The sequence below is a fragment of the Artemia sp. Qi Xiang Cuo genome, chromosome 8 (genome assembly GCF_049724085.1).
Source record: "Artemia sp. Qi Xiang Cuo chromosome 8, ASM4972408v1, whole genome shotgun sequence".
In the NCBI taxonomy this organism is placed as follows: domain Eukaryota; kingdom Metazoa; phylum Arthropoda; class Branchiopoda; order Anostraca; family Artemiidae; genus Artemia; species Artemia sp. Qi Xiang Cuo.
The window spans coordinates 26,656,399-26,677,291 of NC_142801.1; the positions used below are offsets into that span (position 1 = coordinate 26,656,399).

Genomic DNA, 20,893 nt, shown 5'->3' on the forward strand with positions numbered 1-20,893 from the left:
AATCTATAAAAGATACCAGGGTATATAGGAGTGATGTTAAAAGTAAAGATCACCCTATACTAATGCCTAGACCTGAAATTTAGGAAGGACAACTACCTTCCAAGAAATTGTGACGTCGGTAGAATCTAGGATAAGAATCTGAGAGGAAGTTTTCGGAAACAGTTGAATAAAAATTGGACAAGCAGATGATATCATAGGGAGGAAAGTTAGAAAAGTAGCTAGAACTAATAGTAAAAATGCTTTAATTTTAGTAGAGAAGAGATAGGGCTTGTACAAAAAGTATTCGAGCCATAGAACACATGAAAATATGAAGAATGTAAGAAAAGTAGAGAAAGCACTACATATGAGTTAAGGAAGTTTGAAGTGGAGGCCATGGATAAAATTAATGAAGATTTGGAAAGATGAAGCCAAACGGTACAATAGCAAAACACTGTTTCGGCATGTTAAAAACTGAGAGAGAATAGTCAATGTTGACTTGTCCAAGTTAAAGATAGGAAAGGGGCAACAATTAGTGATAGGGAAAGAATTTAAGAAAGATGTAAAGAACAGTTTGAGAATGTGCTAAACCGTGATGAAGTTACAGGAAATAATATACGAAAGAATTAAAAAGTTTGCGACACATTAGAAGTCGGGAGAAATTTTTTATGGGAGGAAGAATTAGAGACAGCACAAAAAGGATTAGCGAATAATAATTACCCAGGTGGTGATGGTGTGGTAAACATTTTTTTTAATATGGTAGTTGTAAAATTATAGTTATATTACTAAAGATTATGAATAAGATTTAAGATTTATAGGAAGTACCTAATGGTATTGGCAGAACTTTAGTTAAAACCCTCATAAAGAAAGATGAAAGAGTGAGTGTGGTAATTAAAGATGCATTAGCTTAGTTTCTGTGGGAAGCAAATTACTTAGTATTATGATACTTAGACCTAGAGATGTTGTAGATAAAGTTTTAAGAGAAGAACGGTGGGGTTTTAGGAAGGGGAGATATGTGTTGACCAAATTTTATATTTCAGAGTAATAATTCGGAAGTGCCTCAGTCATCGGACCCCTTTAGTCCTTAGCTTTAAAGGTTATTAGCAACCGTTTTATTCAGCCGATACAAGAGCTTTAGCGAAGATCCTACCCTTGTATGGTTAACTACTACTACTAAAAACTCCCCGCCGCCTGAGGCCAGCACAGCTACGCACGCTCTATTCAAAGCCTCCGTTTTTGCACCCTCCCAAAAATTTCCCATTTCCCTTAAATCTTTCTTTATGACATCCTTCCACCCCAACCGCGGACGACCTGCTTTCCGTTTAGCCCTAGACGGTTGGCTGAAAAGGACAATCTTCGGCAATCTGTCATCCTTCATCCGCAGAACGTGCCCTAGCCATCTTAACATTTCTCTCATTATAGCCCTAGAAAGCGGGATTCAACTGAACTTTTCGTACAGCCTAATGTTTGAAATATGGTTAGTCAGCCAGGTACCCAGAACAGTCGGTAGGCAATTTCTCTGGAAAACATAAGGCAAATCTTCATCCGCTCTGCGAGGCCCCCATGCTTCAGGACCATATTTGATCACTGTCATCACTGTAGCTGCCGATATTCTAATCTTGGTTTGTAGACTTATCTTCCTATTCTTCCTAACTTTTTTCAACTGTGACCAAACACCCTGAGCCATGGCTATTCTACTTTTAACATCTTCACTGCTCCCACTGTCTCTACTAATAATACTACCAAGGTAAGTGAAGCTGTCCCCTTGGCCAGTCTTTTCGTTATCCAATGTCACCTTTTCATCATCCCTTATTGCTAGCCTTAGCGACTTAGTCTTCCTAACATTAATTTTCAACATATTCTAGCACCCTCAATTCGCAAAACCTCTAAAAGTTCATTCATTCTGCTCACACTTTCATCTAGGATGCTTAAATTATCAGCATAATCTAAGTTCATGGAAGTTTTTCCTCCCCATTTGATTCCGTGTTGAGTAACTGGTTTTGTATGGAATCAGTAATTAAGCACGGTTGCTTTCTGTCCCCATTTATATGGACCATTTTGACTGACTTTGTCCTAAGGAACAAGGCAAAGGCTACTTGGAGAGCATGGAGTTAAGTGGGAAAATAAAACTATCCTAGAATTATATTTTATTTATGATTTGAGCGGCCTAAATAAAATGTTAGCAAAATGAATGATATTTTGGAGGTTTTGAGAGCTGAGAGCGGAAGAATAGGCTTGAAAGTTATTGTTAAGAAGAGGTGATACTGGGTACCTAAAAGATCGATCAAGTGGATAGCTTCACTTAGCTAGGTAGTATTATCAGCAAAGATGGTGGATGCAGTGAAGATATTAAAAGCAGAATAGCCATGGCTCAGGGTGTTTTTTCACAGTTGAAAAAAGTTAGGAAAAATACTAAAAAAAAAGACACAAAAAAGAAAGTGATGACAGTATTAGAGTATGATTCTGAAATCCAGAAAATTGTGTACAGACTATTTTGGGTACCCGTTTTACTGACCGTAATTCAAACATTAAGCAGCACAATAAAATGTGGTTCTATCCCACTTTCTATGTTTATAATGAGAGAAAGGTTGAGATGGCTAGGACAGGTTCTGCGGATGAAAGATGCCGTATTACCAAAGATCGTCCTTTTCAGCCAAACATCTAGGGTCAAGTGAAAAGCAGGTCCACCGACTTGAGTAGGAAGAGGTAATAAGGAAGGATTTAAGGGAAACTGGAACTTCTTGGGAGGGTGCAATGAGGGAGACTTTAAATAGATTTTGATGGAAGAGGAGGGTGCGAAGCTGTGTTGGCATCAGGCAGCTTGGTGCTGCAGAGAGTTGCTAGTAGTGGTAGTAGATTAATTCAAATTACCAAAACTAATTTTTGAGAATCCGAAATGACCTCCTTCGGCTTCGCAAGCTTGTTGCTAGCTAAAGATTCGGAGAGGCCAGGGTGTTCCTTCTATCTTGATCAAGAAGAATAAATAGCTGAAGAGAGAAAAAGTTTTAAAAGACTCGTTTCCATAACTAATAAAATATTTTATCATCTATTTTCGTTTTAAGTTTGACTTTGTTAAACATTGTAATTTCTCTTTGCTCTAGGTTTCATTTATTCATTATTTTTGACTAATTATGTGATATCAATTCTGCTCATCTCAGGTTTAAATATCGCTTTTGTTTTTATGGAAAACGTTAAACTAAAAAACGTTATATTAAATAAATTAATTTCAAAAAAATGAGTTCACATATTTTTATTGTGTATATTTATGGTAATGACATCTTTATTGGCTTCATTTCTTTTTTTTTTTTAAAGAACCCGCTTATAAAAAGTGTACGGCAGGTTTGGCAAATCAATCAAAGCTTTTTAGCTTTTATTTATTTATGTATCGGATGACGGAACTGAGATCCGTCTTTGTGGGATTTTGGGGAGAGAATTCCGACTTTTCATTCTATCAAAACAATAAATAAACAAAAATAAAAGAGGAGTTTAAATAGAGGTTGTCATAAAAGAAGAAGCGACGAGGGCTAGCTCATTTTCATTAACTTAGTAATCAAGAAATGTTTATAGTCTTCCAGATTACCTCTGATAATCACAGCCTTGGTTACTAATTTATCAATCCCTTCTTAAACAATTTACAAAGGGATTCCTACTGGTATAATTTCAAAACACCATGAAAGAGATTAGTCAACCTAGAGTTTTTCAAGGAGCAGATAAACGGGGTGACGAAAAATTTGCTTGTCCTTTCTTTCTCTTATTCGATGTAATATGTATTATATATGATTTTGATTATGCAGGGTGATCAGATAAAATAGGGCCAATGTGAAGAAGTACAAGCACTTACACACTATACTATAACATTATTTAAAAGTGGCAGACACACAATACTAGAAATAACAGCATGAACATTAAATACTCCACAATAGATGAAAGAGGTCTCCCCTGAATTCGATACGTTGAAGCTGCACACCATACGTCACCTCATCATGCAGAGGTACCTCAAAGGGGTTCTCGGGATTGCTGATCAATAGAGACTAATTTTTAAAGTTCATTCACAATACAATTGTAAAAACCTGACCAATTGAACTAGCTAAAGTTTTCGGAAACATAAAGTTAAGACGAGCTAAATTGTGTATCAAAGCTCGTGGTGAGCACTTTCAACGCCTCCAATGAACTACCGAGTGTTCGGTATGTTGGTATTCATAATGTTAGCCAACTCTCAACGATCCTCTATAAACATATCTTGAGCACCAAAACTAATATTAAAAAGCAGGAATTCAAGGTTAGAGCTCGTAACTTAGAAACTAGAGCTGGATTTATGATTTAAGACTAAAGGAGTAAAATATATTGTACTTCCGAAAAATCCCAAAAAAATCTTTGAGTCTGAGTCGCTATCGATAATTTACCGACTTCATACCCATTCGTATATCAAAAACTAAAAATTTGCTTGCAAAGTTCACGAAAATTTTATGTAAAACACTGTCGTTTTTTCAATTTCAATATAACTTTCCCCATTTCTATAATCTCACCCGATTTTAAAATGATTTTATCAAAAATACAATGTCGGTCACTTAAAATGACCACGAGGTCGAAATAATCTTTAGGTTCTTTTTCTCCAAATAATTTTGGCTATTGAAACCTTTGGCAAGGGCAGGCAGTTTTTGATCATAACACCATAACGGCAGTGTTATATATGGTATCGTGCCTTCAAAACTTAAAGGAGCCAGAATCAGCACTAATAATTTACCTCAGCATCCTAGCATATAACCAAAAAGAAGGAAGTTTAACATTGTTTAAACCCCCGTCGTTTTCAAGGGTCTCAAAAGTCTTTCAGAGGCAACGCTGTAGCGTTGCCTATAGTAAAGGCCATGCGGCTCCAATCTTTTATGATTTTTTTTTTTACAGAGGCACTCCATATGGAAGGGGTCGTCGTAGAAACTTCAAAGGGGGCTCATCCGATCGGAAATCGAGAGTTCTAGTGCCCTTTTTAATAGTCGAAAATGATTGGAGGGCAACTAGCCCCCCCCCCCCTCCACGCCCATCATTCCATCAAACACATCCAATCAAAATTTTGAGATAGCCATTTTGTTAAGCGTAGTTGATTTCCTGATAGAAAATATATTTTTGAGGAGGACACTCCCCCACAACCCTCAGGGCAAGGGTTTTAAGTTATGCCCTGGGGGCATATAAGGTTTTTTATAGAAGGCGTTGTCGTAGAAACTTCAAAACAGGCTCATTCAATTGGAAATTCCAAGGGCTAGTGCCCTTTTTAATAGTCGAAACTGACTGGAGGGCAACTAGCCCGCCCCCCCCCCGACGCCCATCATTTCCCCAAACACATCCAATCAAAATTTTGAGATAGTCATTTTGTTCAGCGTATCTGATTTCCAGATAGAAAATGTGTTTTCGAGGAGGACACTCCCCCACAACCCTCGGGGCAAGGTTCTAAAACCATGCCTTTGGGGCATATGAGGTTTTTATAGAAGGTATTGTCACAGAAACTTCAAAAAAGGCTCATTCGATTGGAAATTCAAAGGGATTGTGCTCTTTTTAATAGTCGAAAGTGAATGGAGGGCAACTAGCCCCCCCCCCCACAACCTTTAATCCCCCAAACACATCCGCTCGAAACTGCCAGAACAGTAGTTTGTTCAGTTTAGTTGATTTGTTAATTGAAATTTTATCTTTCAGGAAAATACTCTTCAACAATCCTCGGGGAAAGTGTGGTAAGTTATGTCCTAAGGGTATATAAGGTTTTTAATAGAAGGTGCTGTCGTAGAAACTTCAAAGAAGGCTTATTCGATTGGAAATTCAAAGGGATAGTGCCCTTTTTAATAGTCAAAAGTGATTGGAGGGCGACTAGCCCCCCCTCCCCCACGCCAATCATTCCTTCAAACACATCCAATCAAAAGTTTGAGATAGCCATTTTGTTCAGCGTAGTTGATTTCCAGATAGAAAATATGTTTTGAGGAGGACAATCCCCAACAACCCTCAAGGCAAGGGTATTAAGTTATGCCCTGGGGGCATATAAGGTTTTTATAGAAGGTGTTGTCGTAGAAACTTAAAAAAACAAAGCTGATTCGATTGGAAATTCAAAGGGCTAGTGCCCTTTTTAATAGTCGAAAGTTATTTGAGGGCAACTAGCCCCCCCTCCACGCCCACCTTTTCCCCTAACACATCCAATCAAAATTTTGAGATAGTCATTTTATTAAACGTAGTGTTAAGTTCTGGAAATTAGGTCTTTGAGGATGACAACTCCCCCTCAACCCTCAGGGAAAGGGTTGTAAGTTATGCCCTGGGGGCATATAAGGTTTTGTATAGACAGCGTTATCGTAGAAACTTCGGAACGGGTTCATTCAATTGGACATTTAAATGGCTAGGTTCCTTTTTAAGAGGCGAAAGTGATTCTAAGGTAACTGGCACCCCTTCCTTTATAAACACTTTCCCACACAGACCCGATCAAAATGTTGATATAGCTTTGTGGCTCTACGTAGCTCATATTACTGAGCGAGAGGTAATAGAGCAGGACACTCCCCCCACAGTCTTCAGGGGCAAGGGTTATAAGTTATGCCCGGGGGACATATATGGTTCTTATGGAAGGAATGTTCGCATAAACTTCAGAGAGGGCTCATTTGATTGTAAATTGAAAGTTCTAGTTCACTTTTTAAGCGTCGAAAGATATTGGAGAGTAACTAGCTTCCCCCCCCCCCTAAGCGTTTTTTTCCCAAATGCATCCAATAAAAATTTTTAAGAGCAAAAGTACCCCCGAAAGTTTGAACATAATACTATTTTGTTAAAAAGAGTTCAAAGATCATATAACAAAATTCCGGTGTCGACACAACTCCCCAGGGCACGGGGGCAGGCGTTGTAAGTTATGCCCTGGGGGCATATATGGGTATTATGGAAGGGGTGCTCGTATTAACTTCACAGAGGGATCATTTGATTGGAAATTGAAAGTTCTAGTTCACTTTTTGAGAGTCAAAAGAGATTGGAGGACACCTAGTACCCCCCCCCCTCCACGCCATTTTTCACTCAAACCCATCCGATAAGAACTTTGGGATAGCTTTTTTTTAAATAGTTCAAAGACCATATAACGAAAACTCAGGGGTCAACACAGCCCCCCAGGGCCCGAGGGCAGGTATTTTAAGTTATGCCCTTGGGGAATATATGCTTCTTATTGAAAGGATGCTCATAAAAAATTCAGAGATGGCTCTTTTGATTGGAAATTGAAAGTTCTGGTTAAGTTTTTTCGAGTCAAAAGAGATTGGAGGGCAACTAGCTCCCCCAAGCCCATTTTTCCCCCAATGCATCCAATAAACATTTTGAGATAGGCATTAAGTTAACAATTTCTCAAAAGTCAGATAACAAAAATTCAGGTGTCGTAACAACCCCCCAGGGCCCGGGGGCAGGCGTTGTAAGATATGCCCTGGGGCATATATTGTTCGTATGAAAGGGATGCTCGTCTAAACTTCAGAGAGGGCTCATTTGATTGGATATTGAAAGTTCGAGCTCACTTTTTAACAGTGAAAAGAAATCCGAAGGCAGCTATCCCCAAACCCATCTGATGAAAATTTTGAGATAGACATCTTGTTAAAAATAGTTCAAAGGTCGGACAAGAAAAAATCCGGTGTCAATAGAACCCCCCAGGGCACAGGGGAAGGCGTTCTAAGTTATGCCCTAAGGGTATATATGGTTTTTATGAAAGGGATGCTCGTATAAACTTCATAGAGGGCTCATTTGATTGGAAATTGAAAGTTCTATTTTCATTTTAAGAGTCAAGAGAGTTAAACTAGCCCCCTCCCCACACTCTTTTTTCCCCAAACCCATCCCCTACAAATTTTGAGATAGCCACTGTTTTGGAAATTGTTCAAAAATAAGATAACAAAAACACCCCCCAGAGCCCGGGGGATAGGCGTTGTAAGTGCTGTCCTTGGGGCGTTTATGGTTCTTATGAAAGGAATCCTCGTATAAACGTCAGAAGGGGCTTATTTGATAAGGCATTGATAGTTCTAGTTCACTTTTTTGGAGTCAAAAGACATACGAGGGCAACTAGCCCCCCCCCCCTCCACACATCCTTTTTTCCCCAAGCCAACCTGATAAAATTTTTATAATGGCCATTTCATTAAAAATAGTTCAAAGGTCAGATAAGAAAAATTCCTGTGTCGACGGAACCCGCCAGGGCCCGGAGGCACGCGTTTTTTGTAATGTTCTAGGGGCATATATAGTTCTTAAGGAAGGGATGCTCGTATAAACTTTGGAGAGGACTCATTTCATTTGAAATTGAAAGTTCTTGTTCACTTTTTAAGAGTCAAAAGAGATCGGAGGACAACTAGCCCCCCCCCTCCTCCCCGCCCTAAATGCATCCGATAAAAATTTTGAGATAGCAATTTTGTTAAAAATAGAGCATCAGATAATAAAAACTCCCAGGTTGACACAAACCCAATTTTTCACTTTGATATTGCTACTTTCATATTACTTTTGATACTTTACTGAATATTTGATTTTTTTTTTAAGTTTGATTTTGAAATAAGGAATTTTTAAAAACTTGAAATTTTTTGCAATCAAAAACGAACAAAAATTAATTAAAAAACCTTTAAGAAAAATAAGTTTTTCAAAAAAAAGTTAAGGCCATTTTAAAACAATCATAGCAAAAATATACAATAAGTAATAATATAAACGAATAAATAGATCTTAAAGCGAGTAATGCTTAGATTGAAAATGAATATCAAGCTCAAAATGAAAAAGAATATTTTCCTATTGAAGTATAAATGAAGCTTAAAACGAACAGAAATTAAATAAACAATCAATGCAAACAAACATACAATAGATACAAATGTAAATTAATAAATAAATCTTAAAACGAGTTAAACTTACATTAAATATGCAAATCAAGCTTGAAACGAACAAAAATCACCACAAACAAGAGTTTCGGTATGACCTCCTTCTCTCACTGTAAAAGTCTAAAACCTACTGCGTCATTGGCGCTTTACTGAAAACTATATGCGTCTTGAACAGTATTGGGAAGTATAAAAAACATCAATTTTAATATTTTATGAATAATGATATTAATTGTTAAAAGATCCATTAGTTCAAGAATTTACATCACTATAATTGTATTTTTATTTTCAATACTGAACTGGAAAAGAAAATATTTGTAATATAATCCGTTTTCAGTTAAGCGCCAATGACGCAGCAGGCTTTTGGGTTTTTATTTACAGTTAGGAAAGCGGGCAGTATCCAAACACTTGTTTATAGGGAAACCATATTCGTCTTTAACAACTTTTGCTGAAAGCTCATCACTTCAAAATTTTACTATAATTTTAATGTTTATTTTCAATATTAAGTACAAAAGAAAACATTTGTCATAAAATTGGTTTTCAGTAAAGCGCCAATGACTCAGTAGGTTTTAGACTTTTACAGTGAGAGAAGGAGGTCATACCCAAACTCTTGTTTGTGGTGATTTTTGTTCGTTTCAAGCTTGATTTGCATATTCAATTTAAGATTCACACGTTTTAATATTTATCTATTAATTAAAAGTAACATGTTTTGTATGTCTGTTTGCATAGATTGTTTACGTAATTTTGGTTCGTTTCAAGTTTCATTTATAGTTAAATAGGAAAATATTTCTTCTCGTTCGACGCTTGATTCTAAATTTCAATATGATCATTACACGCCTGAATATCTATTTATTCATTTATATTATTACTTATTGTATATTTTTGCTATGATTGTTTATTTAATTTCTGTTCGTTTTGGGCTTCATTTATTCTTTAATAGTAATTTCTGGTCGTGTTGAGATTGAATTTTAACAGGTATTTGTATCTTCTGAGCTTAAGTTTAAAATGACCTTTACTTTTATTTGAAAAAAGTATTTTTAGGAAAGTTTTTTTTTAATTAATTTCGAAAATATCGCAAATTTATTAGTCAATTCTTTTCACTTTTTAACTTAACATAGATAATAGTTAGCATTCCTGAATAAACTTCACAAAAATCTTTTTTCCTTAATTTTAAGATTCATTTAAGAGCGGGTCTTTAAGTTTTCGGTCAATATAGGCTATGGGTTGCTCTTTACTAAAGCGTTTTTACGAATTTCACTGCAATTGTGTCTAATTCCACAAATTTACGCGCTTTTAGCACAATTTTACTAAAAACATCATGTCAATCAGTAAATATAACCAGTTCGTCGAGAAAATAAATTGCCCTTCCCCCTAAAAATGTTTACTTAGCTTTCTTTTTTCTTTTTTTCTGTTTTACTTTTTCTCAGGTTCTGATAGTCACTTTTCAATAAAACGAGTAAAAGAAAATTCAAGGATTCCTTGCCATATTTTAAAATATTATTTGTGTCAAGAAAATAAATTTATTTAAGATTCCTTTGACGGAATAACAATGGCTTTTTTATGGAAAGTTCAAACACACTGGGGAAAATGTATCTCAATACGATAATACAATCTTAAAAAATGGTGTATTGTTCATTCTATAATAATAAAATATTTGAAATCAATACGGCTTCTTTGATAGGAGTATGAGAATTTTACTTTGCAGAATGACTTCTAATATATTATTAGAAATGTTTGACTTAGTTCAATCAGATTAACTCGACCACATATGGCTATACCAGGGATGTCATGTAAGCGTACACCCTCATTCAAGTAAATGTTTATTGTAGTAACAATACGGGAAGCAGTTCTCTCTCTGACGGGTTCTCATTAACAAAAATCTTTGTTGACTATTTTACTATTATATCTTTTCTTTCATTTTCTCTGCCAAAAAAGGTTGAAATTTTTCAAAACTAAAGATTAAACCGTGGGTGGTCATTGACGCATCGGTATTTAAAAAGTACGAGGACATTTATGACACGAATTCTTCAAAATCAAAAGAACGATCACACAACCATGATTACCAGGAAACGCTAGCGAGCTTTTATGTAAAACGAACTCAACTTCAAACTCCAAACGGACTTCTAGACCTCATAACAAAAAGTATCTTTTGGCTCAATATTTTTCTGAAGGGGGGGCCTTCAGACCAATGTCAAGATAAATCCCCGCCCCCCTTACCAGTGTGGTAGTGAGGGTACAATGACCAGTGGTTGGTAACCACTACAATATACAAAGAGCGTGCAAAGTAATTCCACAGACTTCACAAGAGCCTAATGATCCTTTCTCTTTCCTTTTGTTTTTCTAGATCTCAATTTGTGTTATAAATACTTGACTTTCTTTTAAATTCAAGCTTCTTTTTCAGGCAATTAATACTACTACTAACAACTCAATGTAGCACCAAACCGCCTGATGCCAACACAGCTACGCACGCTCCTCCTCCTTGCCAATCTGTTTACAAGCTATTATAAAAAAGAGATTTTTCTTTTAGTTTCAATTTTCAGTCCCCGCATAATTCATTTTTAGCACACATCAGCTATTATAATTCTTCAAATTTGCATGCTGTAAAAGAAATTCAAATTAGGCACCCAAATGCATAGCACTTGGTTTAGGACTGCGCCTGCAAGCCATCCTTGGCATCAATTTTTTTTTCACGATCTAGTTCCTACAAAAGGTATTTCTAAGCTTCAGTGACTCCAACACAACGGTTGATGCCAGAGTACCGAGGAAAAATTGCTGACTGGGATTTAGCCATGTCCAGGACCTCTTAAAACAAGCAAATACGATCGTTAATTTTCAGTTTTTTTTATAAAATCTAAGACTTGCCATATTCCATTTTTTTATGTCTTAGGTCCATTCCGTTTCGATTTTGAGTCAGTTTTCGAACCATCGTCAACTTTAGCCAAAGAATTTTCTTTTCGGTACAAGGTATTAAAGATACAACTTTTAAACGGGATCTTGGCAGAAATGGGAATCTTCAACATCCCAACAAGAAGTAGCCAACACGTTAAATGAATTTTTTGCATGCATTGGAGAAGCAACCGTAGAGGAAGCTTATGGCCTTTCAACTGTCGTCGCGGATAATTACAAAAAATAACTACCTTCGCCATCTTGCTCCTCTATGTTTCTGTCACCAGTCACTGAGGACGAATTGCTGAAGATTGTTCAAGCCATGAAAAAAGGTCACTCCGAAGGTCCAGATGGGTCGTCAAATTACCTCATAAAGAAGACCATCGATTGCTATGTCGGCGTTATCGCACACATCGTCAATTCTTCATTTAAAGATGGCATCTTTCCTACTGTCTTCAAGTCGGCGAAGGTTATACCCCTCCACAAAGGTAGTAACCCCAAGCTGCCTTCAAACTACCGCCCTATCTCTATTCTCTCTGCTTTTTCGAAAATTATGGAGAAAATTATCTGACTAGGTCTAACTTCTTCAACAAGTATCAGTTTAGATTTAGGCCTGGGCACTCAACCGAACATTCTATATTGGTTTTGCTACAGTTTTTGAATGATGCGATGGACCGTGATGTGACACCAGCTACAATATTTGTGAATGTAAAAAAAGCGTTTGACACGATTTGTCATCTGATTCTTCTGGATAAGTTTGACAACTGCGGAATAAGAGGTAATGCTCTCTTACTCATCCAGTCTTACCTCAGTGGTCGGAATTAATTTGTGGATGGAGGTGCAGTAAGATCGGTAAGAACGCCATGTTCTGCAAAGGTAGGAGTACCACAAGGTTCAATTCTTGGACCACTACTATTTTTAATATACGCCAATTACCTTCTGAACACTATCACCGATGATGGACCTGCTTTTCTATTCGCGGACGACACGGCTAATTTCGTCACGGGTACAGAAGTATCATCCGTCAGAGGAAACCTCTGTTCCGGTCTAAAGAAGCTTTCACAGAGGTTTGTCGACAACCTCATGGTGTTAAACTCTCCGAAAACCCATTTTATTATCTTCTCTCGAATTTCACATGCCGTACCGCCGATTTCCCAAATACCTGTCCGTTTTAACGGAGAACTAGTTACCATTGCCAGGAAGGAGTCTTGTAAGTATCTAGGGCTAACAGTTGATTAAAATTTATCTTAGAAACTTCATCTTGATAGGCTAAAGATACAGCTAGGAAGCAATGTGGGGTTACTGACGTATCTAAAATTCCACCTCCCTTTCCCTGCTCTTAAGTCAGTTTATTATACTCTAATCCATTCTTATTTTAATTATTGTCCGATTGCTTATTTAAATACTTTCAAATCTCTAATAAAGCCCCTTCAACGTCTTCAAAGTAACTTCCTTCGTACATTAAAAGTACTCCTTCCTTCCCATCTTCCATCCACAATAAATCCCCTATTAAGAGCCTTTACATATTTTTAAGAATATTTCCAGTTGATCTAATCCTTCCTGTACATTGTGTCTTTTTCAGATTATAACAAATAAAAGAATTATTAGCATTGGGTTTAAATTCTAGTAATTTCTCTTTACTTTCTTCTGTCCAGAATAATTATTGTTTAAGACGAAGTTCAGCCAAATTACCTTGCCCTAGAATCCGAACTGTAAGATCCAGATTTTTTCTTAAAAATGCAATAATAAAGTTCTGGAATATTTATGAAAGTAATATAGATTCACGTTTTTCTATTCCAGTTTCTAAAGATAAATTCGAACTATATCTAATAAGTAATTATAGTTAACTATTTATTTATTTGAAGTCATGTTGGCTGGTGCTATTGTTGATAAATTTTAATTGTGTGGTAATATATTGATTTGAGGTGTGGGCTGTGTGTTCAGTGTGGTGGCTCATTTTCTTCCGAGTATATCTAGTGTATTATTATTTCTTTTCATCATTTGTTATTATTATTATATTTTTTTTTTTTTTTTTTTTTTTTTTTAGGCTGCCTGTTTTCGAGTATAACTCACTGTGTAGGCACCCTCTGTAAATATTTTCTTTTCCATTGATTCATATTGTACAAGTGTTATTTTGTCTTGTAGTGATTTAATGAGAAATTAAATGAACTTGAACTTGGGCTCTTGCTCGAGCAGAGCGACAGCCATTTGACGAATGAGAAGGGTGAACAACTGCTATCGGGGCATGCAATTTTTATTGTTTCAAAGATAAGCAGCTGGCGATTTCAATGAAACTTTCAAACAAGTTCAATATTTGATCTGAATCCTGAAAGTTTTGTTCACCTTTCTGTGCTCTGCTAATTTCCTTAAAATATATAAAAAAAAAACAGTTTGTCCAGCAGTTTCAAACAAGTTCAATATTTGATCTGAATCCTGAAAGTTTTGTTCACCTTTCTCTGCTCTGCTAATTTCCTTAAAATATAAAAAAAAACAGTTTGTCCAGAAATCATTGTTTATTCTAGACCCACTTTGCTGAGCCGTCCTTAGGATTTAAGCTGAAAAGCTAGTCAAGAATTATTATTTATTGGGATTCAATGACATTTTTTAAACGTTAGTCAAACAAAGGACATCATGTCCTAAAGATATCAAACCTAACTTCTTTAATCACTTACTATAAAAAAAATAATAGAATAAAAATCCGAATTTGTTAAGCAAATGGCTTGATTTCCAAGGATATCCATACTTTCTGGTAAGGACTTCTGTATGTGTTCAAAATTAAAACATAAAATCCATGGAAATCGAACAAAATTAACAAAAACTAAAATTTACAGATGAAAACAATTCTCCACCGGAAATATTTCCTTTACATTGATGATCAACACACCATAGTTACTCTTGATAAAGTAAATGGTTGTTATTCACTTATAGTAAGTAGTTTCTCGTTTTGTTTTTAATATTGTAATCTGACACAGGAAGAACGATAGCAATTACCATATTCTCTGGCAAGAAATATATTTGTCTCTTATTCCAACAAATCTAATATTTTAGTTACGACAGAACTAGTACTGCTAATAATTCACTGCGGCATCAAGCCACCTGAAGCCAACACATAACAGCCCCTCCCCCCGATCTATTCTAACTTAGGGATTGGGTTTTATTACCGTCTTTTTCAACAAATGAGCAAGATTATAGTAAGAAATATTATCAAATATATATTACGTTGCTTTATGTCACGGTTTAATTCTTCCACCGGTTTACTCGGTTGTTCAGCACCATATTCTTCTGGTTTGATCATAGTAGGAGTTTCAGATGTCCGAAGTTGCGTGACTACTTCAGGAGGTTTCAACAAATCCATTAGCGGAGGTGGCGGAGGAATGCTGCTGGCAGCTGGGGGCACCTGAAATAAAGTAATGCAAAACTTTAGTAACAACAAATTCTATACGAGCATGCTACTCGGCAAAAAAAGGTTATACAGAGGAGGAGGGGAGGTATTGTCAAATAGATTCTACCGTCACTGATTGAATAGACAATATCACAACACAAGATATTTACTTCTTTAAAAGGAAAACTACCATAAGAAAGAACTTTAAGTTTTGCCTAAACAAAAAATATACCAATAAAAATACTTTGCATCGTCCCGTGAAACTCCTCGCGTTTTTTCGATAAAAAGAATTATAAACAGGAATTCAGGTTTTACAAAAATAAAAGACAACAACAAAAACTGCTTTGCGTCCCTCTATGAACCTCCTCACAATTGGACAAACTTTGTTCGCAAAAAAAAACAAAAAAAAAACAAACTATAAATCAGGCTATAACTTCAGGCTTTTGCAAAAATATTAATAAAAAAAAAAAAATTGGCGTCTCTCCATGATCCTCGTCACAATTATACAGTCTTTTTTTCACAAAAATTGATTGTGAAAAGATGGCAAACATGTTCTAATCTCTAGACAGAGAGGCACTGAGAAAATGTAGAAGTAGATGGATTGTTAGGGCAATAAAAACAAGCAAATAGAAACAAGATGGGAGAAAAGTGTCAAACCTTAAAGAGCCTTTAGGGCTCTTAGGTTCTTTTTGCTGATTCTACAGGGAAGTTTTGTTGCAAAAAACTTCCGTGGAAATGACAAAGTATTAATCATCGAAGATTTCTTAACTTTCTCAGATTTTATTGTATTGAGAAGAAAATGAATCGTCTACGGAATTCCTAGTGAGCAAAAATGATTCCATATGAAGACATTTTTTTATTTTTTTACCGAGGTATGACAAAAAAAAATAAAAAAAATCGAGAAGCATTTTCATTGTCCACTATTATTTCTACTCAGCAGCTGCTTGATGTGGCTTAGGCTTTTCTAGTTAAGAATGCAAAGAAAGCAGACGAGTAAGCAGGAAGATATACGGTTCCGGCTCCTTACAAATTTGATGAATTTTAGGATGTTCCCAAAAATTGCTTATAATTTTCTCACAGTCCTCCTATTTTTCTATATGAACAAATTTGGCACCCCTCCCCTTGTGTCTGGTGGATATTACAAGGGCATTATTGATCAATGCTTTGAGGAGGACGTAGCACTTTCAATTACATCTTCTTAGGCTTTCGAGATGTCATACAAACGAAGCACCATCACCACCGACATGGGAAAGACATGGGAAAGTCCAGTTAAAATAAAAAGGGACAAATATATAAATTATAGGATATTCGAAGAGGAAATATCAAACAAACAATACGGTACATCTTTTTTAACTTACGAAAAGTGTAATTAAAGGAACAAACTAAATAATTACCATCAAAGGAGATGATGTTACATCAGGACCAGGAAGGACATTAGCTTGCTTTATCTCCTCTTTTGGAAGCGTGCTGTCAAGGCCCAAGCCAACATCATTCTTGAGGAAGAAATCCTGAGATCCAATGAGTGCAGGAATTTTATTTTCACTAGATAAGAAGACACAAATTACAACAAAAAATAAATAAAAACTTAAACATACACAGGTATATTCAGTAAATTAAACTTCGCTTACATTATTCTGTCTGTATTTTTGCCAATAAATCCGATACTAAAGCCATATATAGGCATTTTAGTTCCCAAACTGATTTTTCCCATACAGTTAATGATCGAAAAACTTGCGACAGAAGAAATACTTTTGATGTCGATTAAAAGTAAAAGTTTATGAAGAAAGAAAATGTCAGGCTTTTTTTACTTAAATTGTAAAATATGTAGAATAAATTTTAATACTTGTAATATGGAGTTACTCAAACTGGCATCTAAGAAACAAAAAGTTAACTATTAAGTTTCAAAACATGTTCTTTTTTTCTCCTATTAATATTATGAATTCACTATAAAGTTAAGCCATCTGACCTCAACACATGGTGAGATGGCATGTATCCAACTTTTCAGAAGAATGGGTGAGCTTAGTCCTCCTTCGCTTGCATTATGCAAGACGGAGGACGCAGGTATTCATTTATTTATTTGAGAATCCACAAACAAATAAATAAAAATAAAAAGAATACCCCATAAAACGCAAAACTCTTAAAACAAAGTAGAAACTTTGTTAAATTATAGGGTCAGTGCTAACATCGAAGACGGATCAGCCTCAAAAATCGAATAAGAGGAAAGCAATTAAAAAGAAAAGAAGTATTTTAGGTAAATTGCTGGGCCAGTACCGACAATGGTTTAGCTTTGATAATCGAGTGTTAAGTACAGATACCTGATTTTATGCGCAAATAATAATGCCAGAACTGCTTAATTTCTCGTAAGACCGAATTTGGAGGTCCAAGGGGGGAAGCGAAAAAGATACATCGTGAAACGGAAGAAAACTGATCAATCCTCTGATTTATCACAATTTGTACAGATTATCTAAAACGGTGCTAAACAATGTAGTAGAGTAGAGGGGTTATAAAGTTTTGAAAGAAGAATGCAGTTAAAACGTAGCTTATTTGTGATAAAGGGACTATAAGATAAGGAAATAAGATAGATGGACTCGGTGTTCGAAGTCAGTTAATAAAAGTTGTCACATAATGAGTAGTCGATGCAGATACCAAGGTCAGTCATGTTTGAAACTGACCTGATCGTACTTATCCCAAAAGCAGTTTGTCCTAATGAAGCTGTATGACAGTTGAAGAATACAATTTTGGGGTTTTTAGCATAAAGTTCAAACCAAAGCTTCGCAACAGCACATTGTAGCAATGGAAAAACCTCACTAATGTGGCGGATGGTGCAACTCAAGTTCAAAATGCCGTCTGCGTAAGATGGTACAGACAAATTAAGACCCGAGGATTACGGAGGAGGGAGCAAAGACTACGCGTCAATAGCTCCATTATTGAAGAGTTTGGAGGAAGAAACAGCTACTCTTATGCCTCACTAATGTGCCAGATAGAGCAAATCAAGTTCAAATTGTCGTCTGCATAACAGAGTAGAGACAAATTAAGACCTGCGAGGATAATATACAAGAGAACACAGACCACACATCAAGGGCTCCATTACTGAAGAGTTCAGAGGAAAAAATAGCAACTTGACGGGTACCTCCCTCAACCACAAGAAAAATATCAGGCGGTACTGTATGGACAGAAAGAATATGATGCAATTGAGAACCATCGACTATGGACGGTGAATAAAGTAATCGACAAACTTTTTAGAAGAGAATAAATATCCCGGAGATCTCTGATATATGAAAGCTTTGCAGCATGAGGTGGCATAGCTGCGTTAATCAAAAAGTCAAACGCTTTACGCACATGATGATCTGCTACAAAGAGAGTTTCATCTAAACCGATTAAAGGCCATAGGATAGTATAGAAACAGAATAACGCTATTTTTAACAACCCCCGTAAGTTATTTGTTTGTGGGCAGAATGAGCCAAATCCCAAATTGCAATCCTACGACAAAACTAACCCTAGACTTAACAAAGACAAAGCAAAAGAAGAAGATGAAACTCTAGTTAATGCGTTGTGGGGTAGGAAAATTTTATTACAAACATTTAAAAATCATTTTTCCAAAAATGTGGACAACGATCCTTGTAATTGTCAATCTTGCTTATAAACTTTAAATAGAGTGGCTTTAGAAGAAGGAAGATATACAGAACAGAATACACATACAGTCAATCTTATACATTCTGTCCAACAGAAATCTAAATCCTCTTGGGTCAACGCATTTTGATCCACACTTGGAGTCCAGAAATAAATGGCCTCGGGAACAGATGGACCTAGGACCTTGAATATCATTATGAGACTGAAAACTCGCAAAAATCGGCATGAGTTCTAAACTGTTTATATTATATAATGGTTGATTCACGTAAATGCAGCAATCAAGGAATGATCACCAGCTAGATCAATAAAGCCCCATATTCCATTTCTATTTCTATTCGGAATAACATTGATTTCACCCTTTTCTAAAGAATACCTAGGCCCAGGTCTCATAGGGGATAGGTCTAAGACCTGGTAAGATTTTTTTTTTTAAGCTTGATAGATTTGAATGCTATGCTGATTTTGGAGACATGTTTTTGAATGATAGACTAGCGAAAACAAAGGTGAAAAATACATCCGCAAGAAGATTGGGAATTGCCTCCCTGGGACCCAAAAATTATAAAATTAGACTTTTAGTTAGCAACAAAGAAGTACAAAAGTACAAGAAAAAATTAAACAATTGACACGGAAATAGTTTAGGCTAGGTAAGCAGGCTAGGGAGGCCTTTGGACTCCCCCCTCCCAATCTACCTGAATTCTCACAATTTTTGTGATTTTACTATTATATTCATATCTTATTTTTCTCATATAACTTCAATATCACCCTGATTATAATCAAAGTTACCCCCCCCCCCCAACAAAAAAAATCACCAACTCCTTAAATGCAAAAATGCTAAAAAAAAATTTTGTTTTTTTGGGGGGGTAGGGTGTTATTTCCCGTCCCTTTTCCACATTTTCCCCCTAAAAAAAATCTTACATACGTGCCTGATGGACATCACAGCTAAAATATATGTTCAATAGGAGCACCATTAACAAAATTTGAAACAAAGACAATATGTTTACGAAGTGAAGACAGAACTTTTGGAGAAAACAACTTAAGTAAGCTCTAGCCGCTCATCTGGCAACGGTTTCAAGCAGCAATTATTATAATGGCTATCAAACCCAAATTTCAATAAAGAGGCAACTAGAACACTAGCTCCTAATCCCTAATATATTTAATTGAGACGCGACATACCCTTTTGGTGAATGCAAAGGACGAGAATGTAGCTTTCCTTTCCCAGAATTTGGATTAAGCAAGGACACTCAATGCTATAGCTGCAACCGTTTCCAAGGTTTGGTTGACACCTGCCAGCCTCCCTACTTAGGAATCCCCTTCACTAACTCTTAACATAACTATGATTGACCTCAGACTCACAAAAGGGACAATAAGGATACTACTTGTTACTTCTCACTAAGTTCGGTTGAGATCCAACACCCCCTTCTGGATGATAACCCAATTGCAATAACTTAGGGCTTCTCTACCTCCTCCCCCACAGAGATTTAACCGGTTCCGGACACCTAGAAGCTCTGAATGGGAAGTTGGATTTTGTGAGAAATCCAGTTTTCTTGTAGATATTTTGATGACTAGAACTCGGGGACCTCGCCTAACTCGCCTAAATTAGCTCTCACTGTCCACCAAGTTTTGTAGAAGTCGGGCAACAGCCTCTGGTAGATATAGTAATGATAAGAATTTGGAGACCCCTCACGTTATAGAGGTTGGGCTGAGTCTAAACATAAAAAGCCACAACGTAAAGAGTAGCTTATATTTTTTACCAGGTTCGGCTGGAAATCAACAAATCATTCTGGTACATGTTTGGTCAAAGGATTTCAGCCCCCTTTCCCATTTCCTACTAAGATAAGATGGATACAGAACCCACCATTGCAGAACACTAGCTCTTACTTTCCACCAAGTTTAATTTAGACCGAACCACCCATTCAAATAGATGTCCTCATTAAGAGTTTAGGAAACTGCTCTCACTGAGCACCAGACATGGATCCTCAGAACCAAAATCCATAGTCCAGACGCCTATTCTTACTTTTCACCTAGTTTGACTTAGATTCAACAAGCCTCATGGTAGGTATCTCAATAGCAACGATTTAGCGACCCTCCTTCCCTAGTAAAAGACGTATTATGTCCAGACAACCATGAATTAATATTAGCTCTTACTTCCCATCAAGTTTGACCGATATGATATCAAATAGCCCCTGCTGGT

General features: G+C 36.3%; 1 protein-coding gene across 1 annotated transcript in view; it reads right to left on the reverse strand.

The window, feature by feature from the left end:
* The window catches only part of LOC148949287 (uncharacterized), a 153,340-nt gene that overhangs the window by 100,702 nt on the left and 31,745 nt on the right, over positions 1 to 20,893 (reverse strand). The window contains exons 4-5 of the mRNA XM_089093319.1: positions 16,470 to 16,617; positions 14,913 to 15,090 (exon numbers count right to left, since the gene is read on the reverse strand). Of these exons, the coding sequence (XP_088949445.1) occupies positions 14,913 to 15,090; positions 16,470 to 16,617 (326 nt within the window). The remainder of the gene's footprint in view (positions 1 to 14,912; positions 15,091 to 16,469; positions 16,618 to 20,893) is intronic.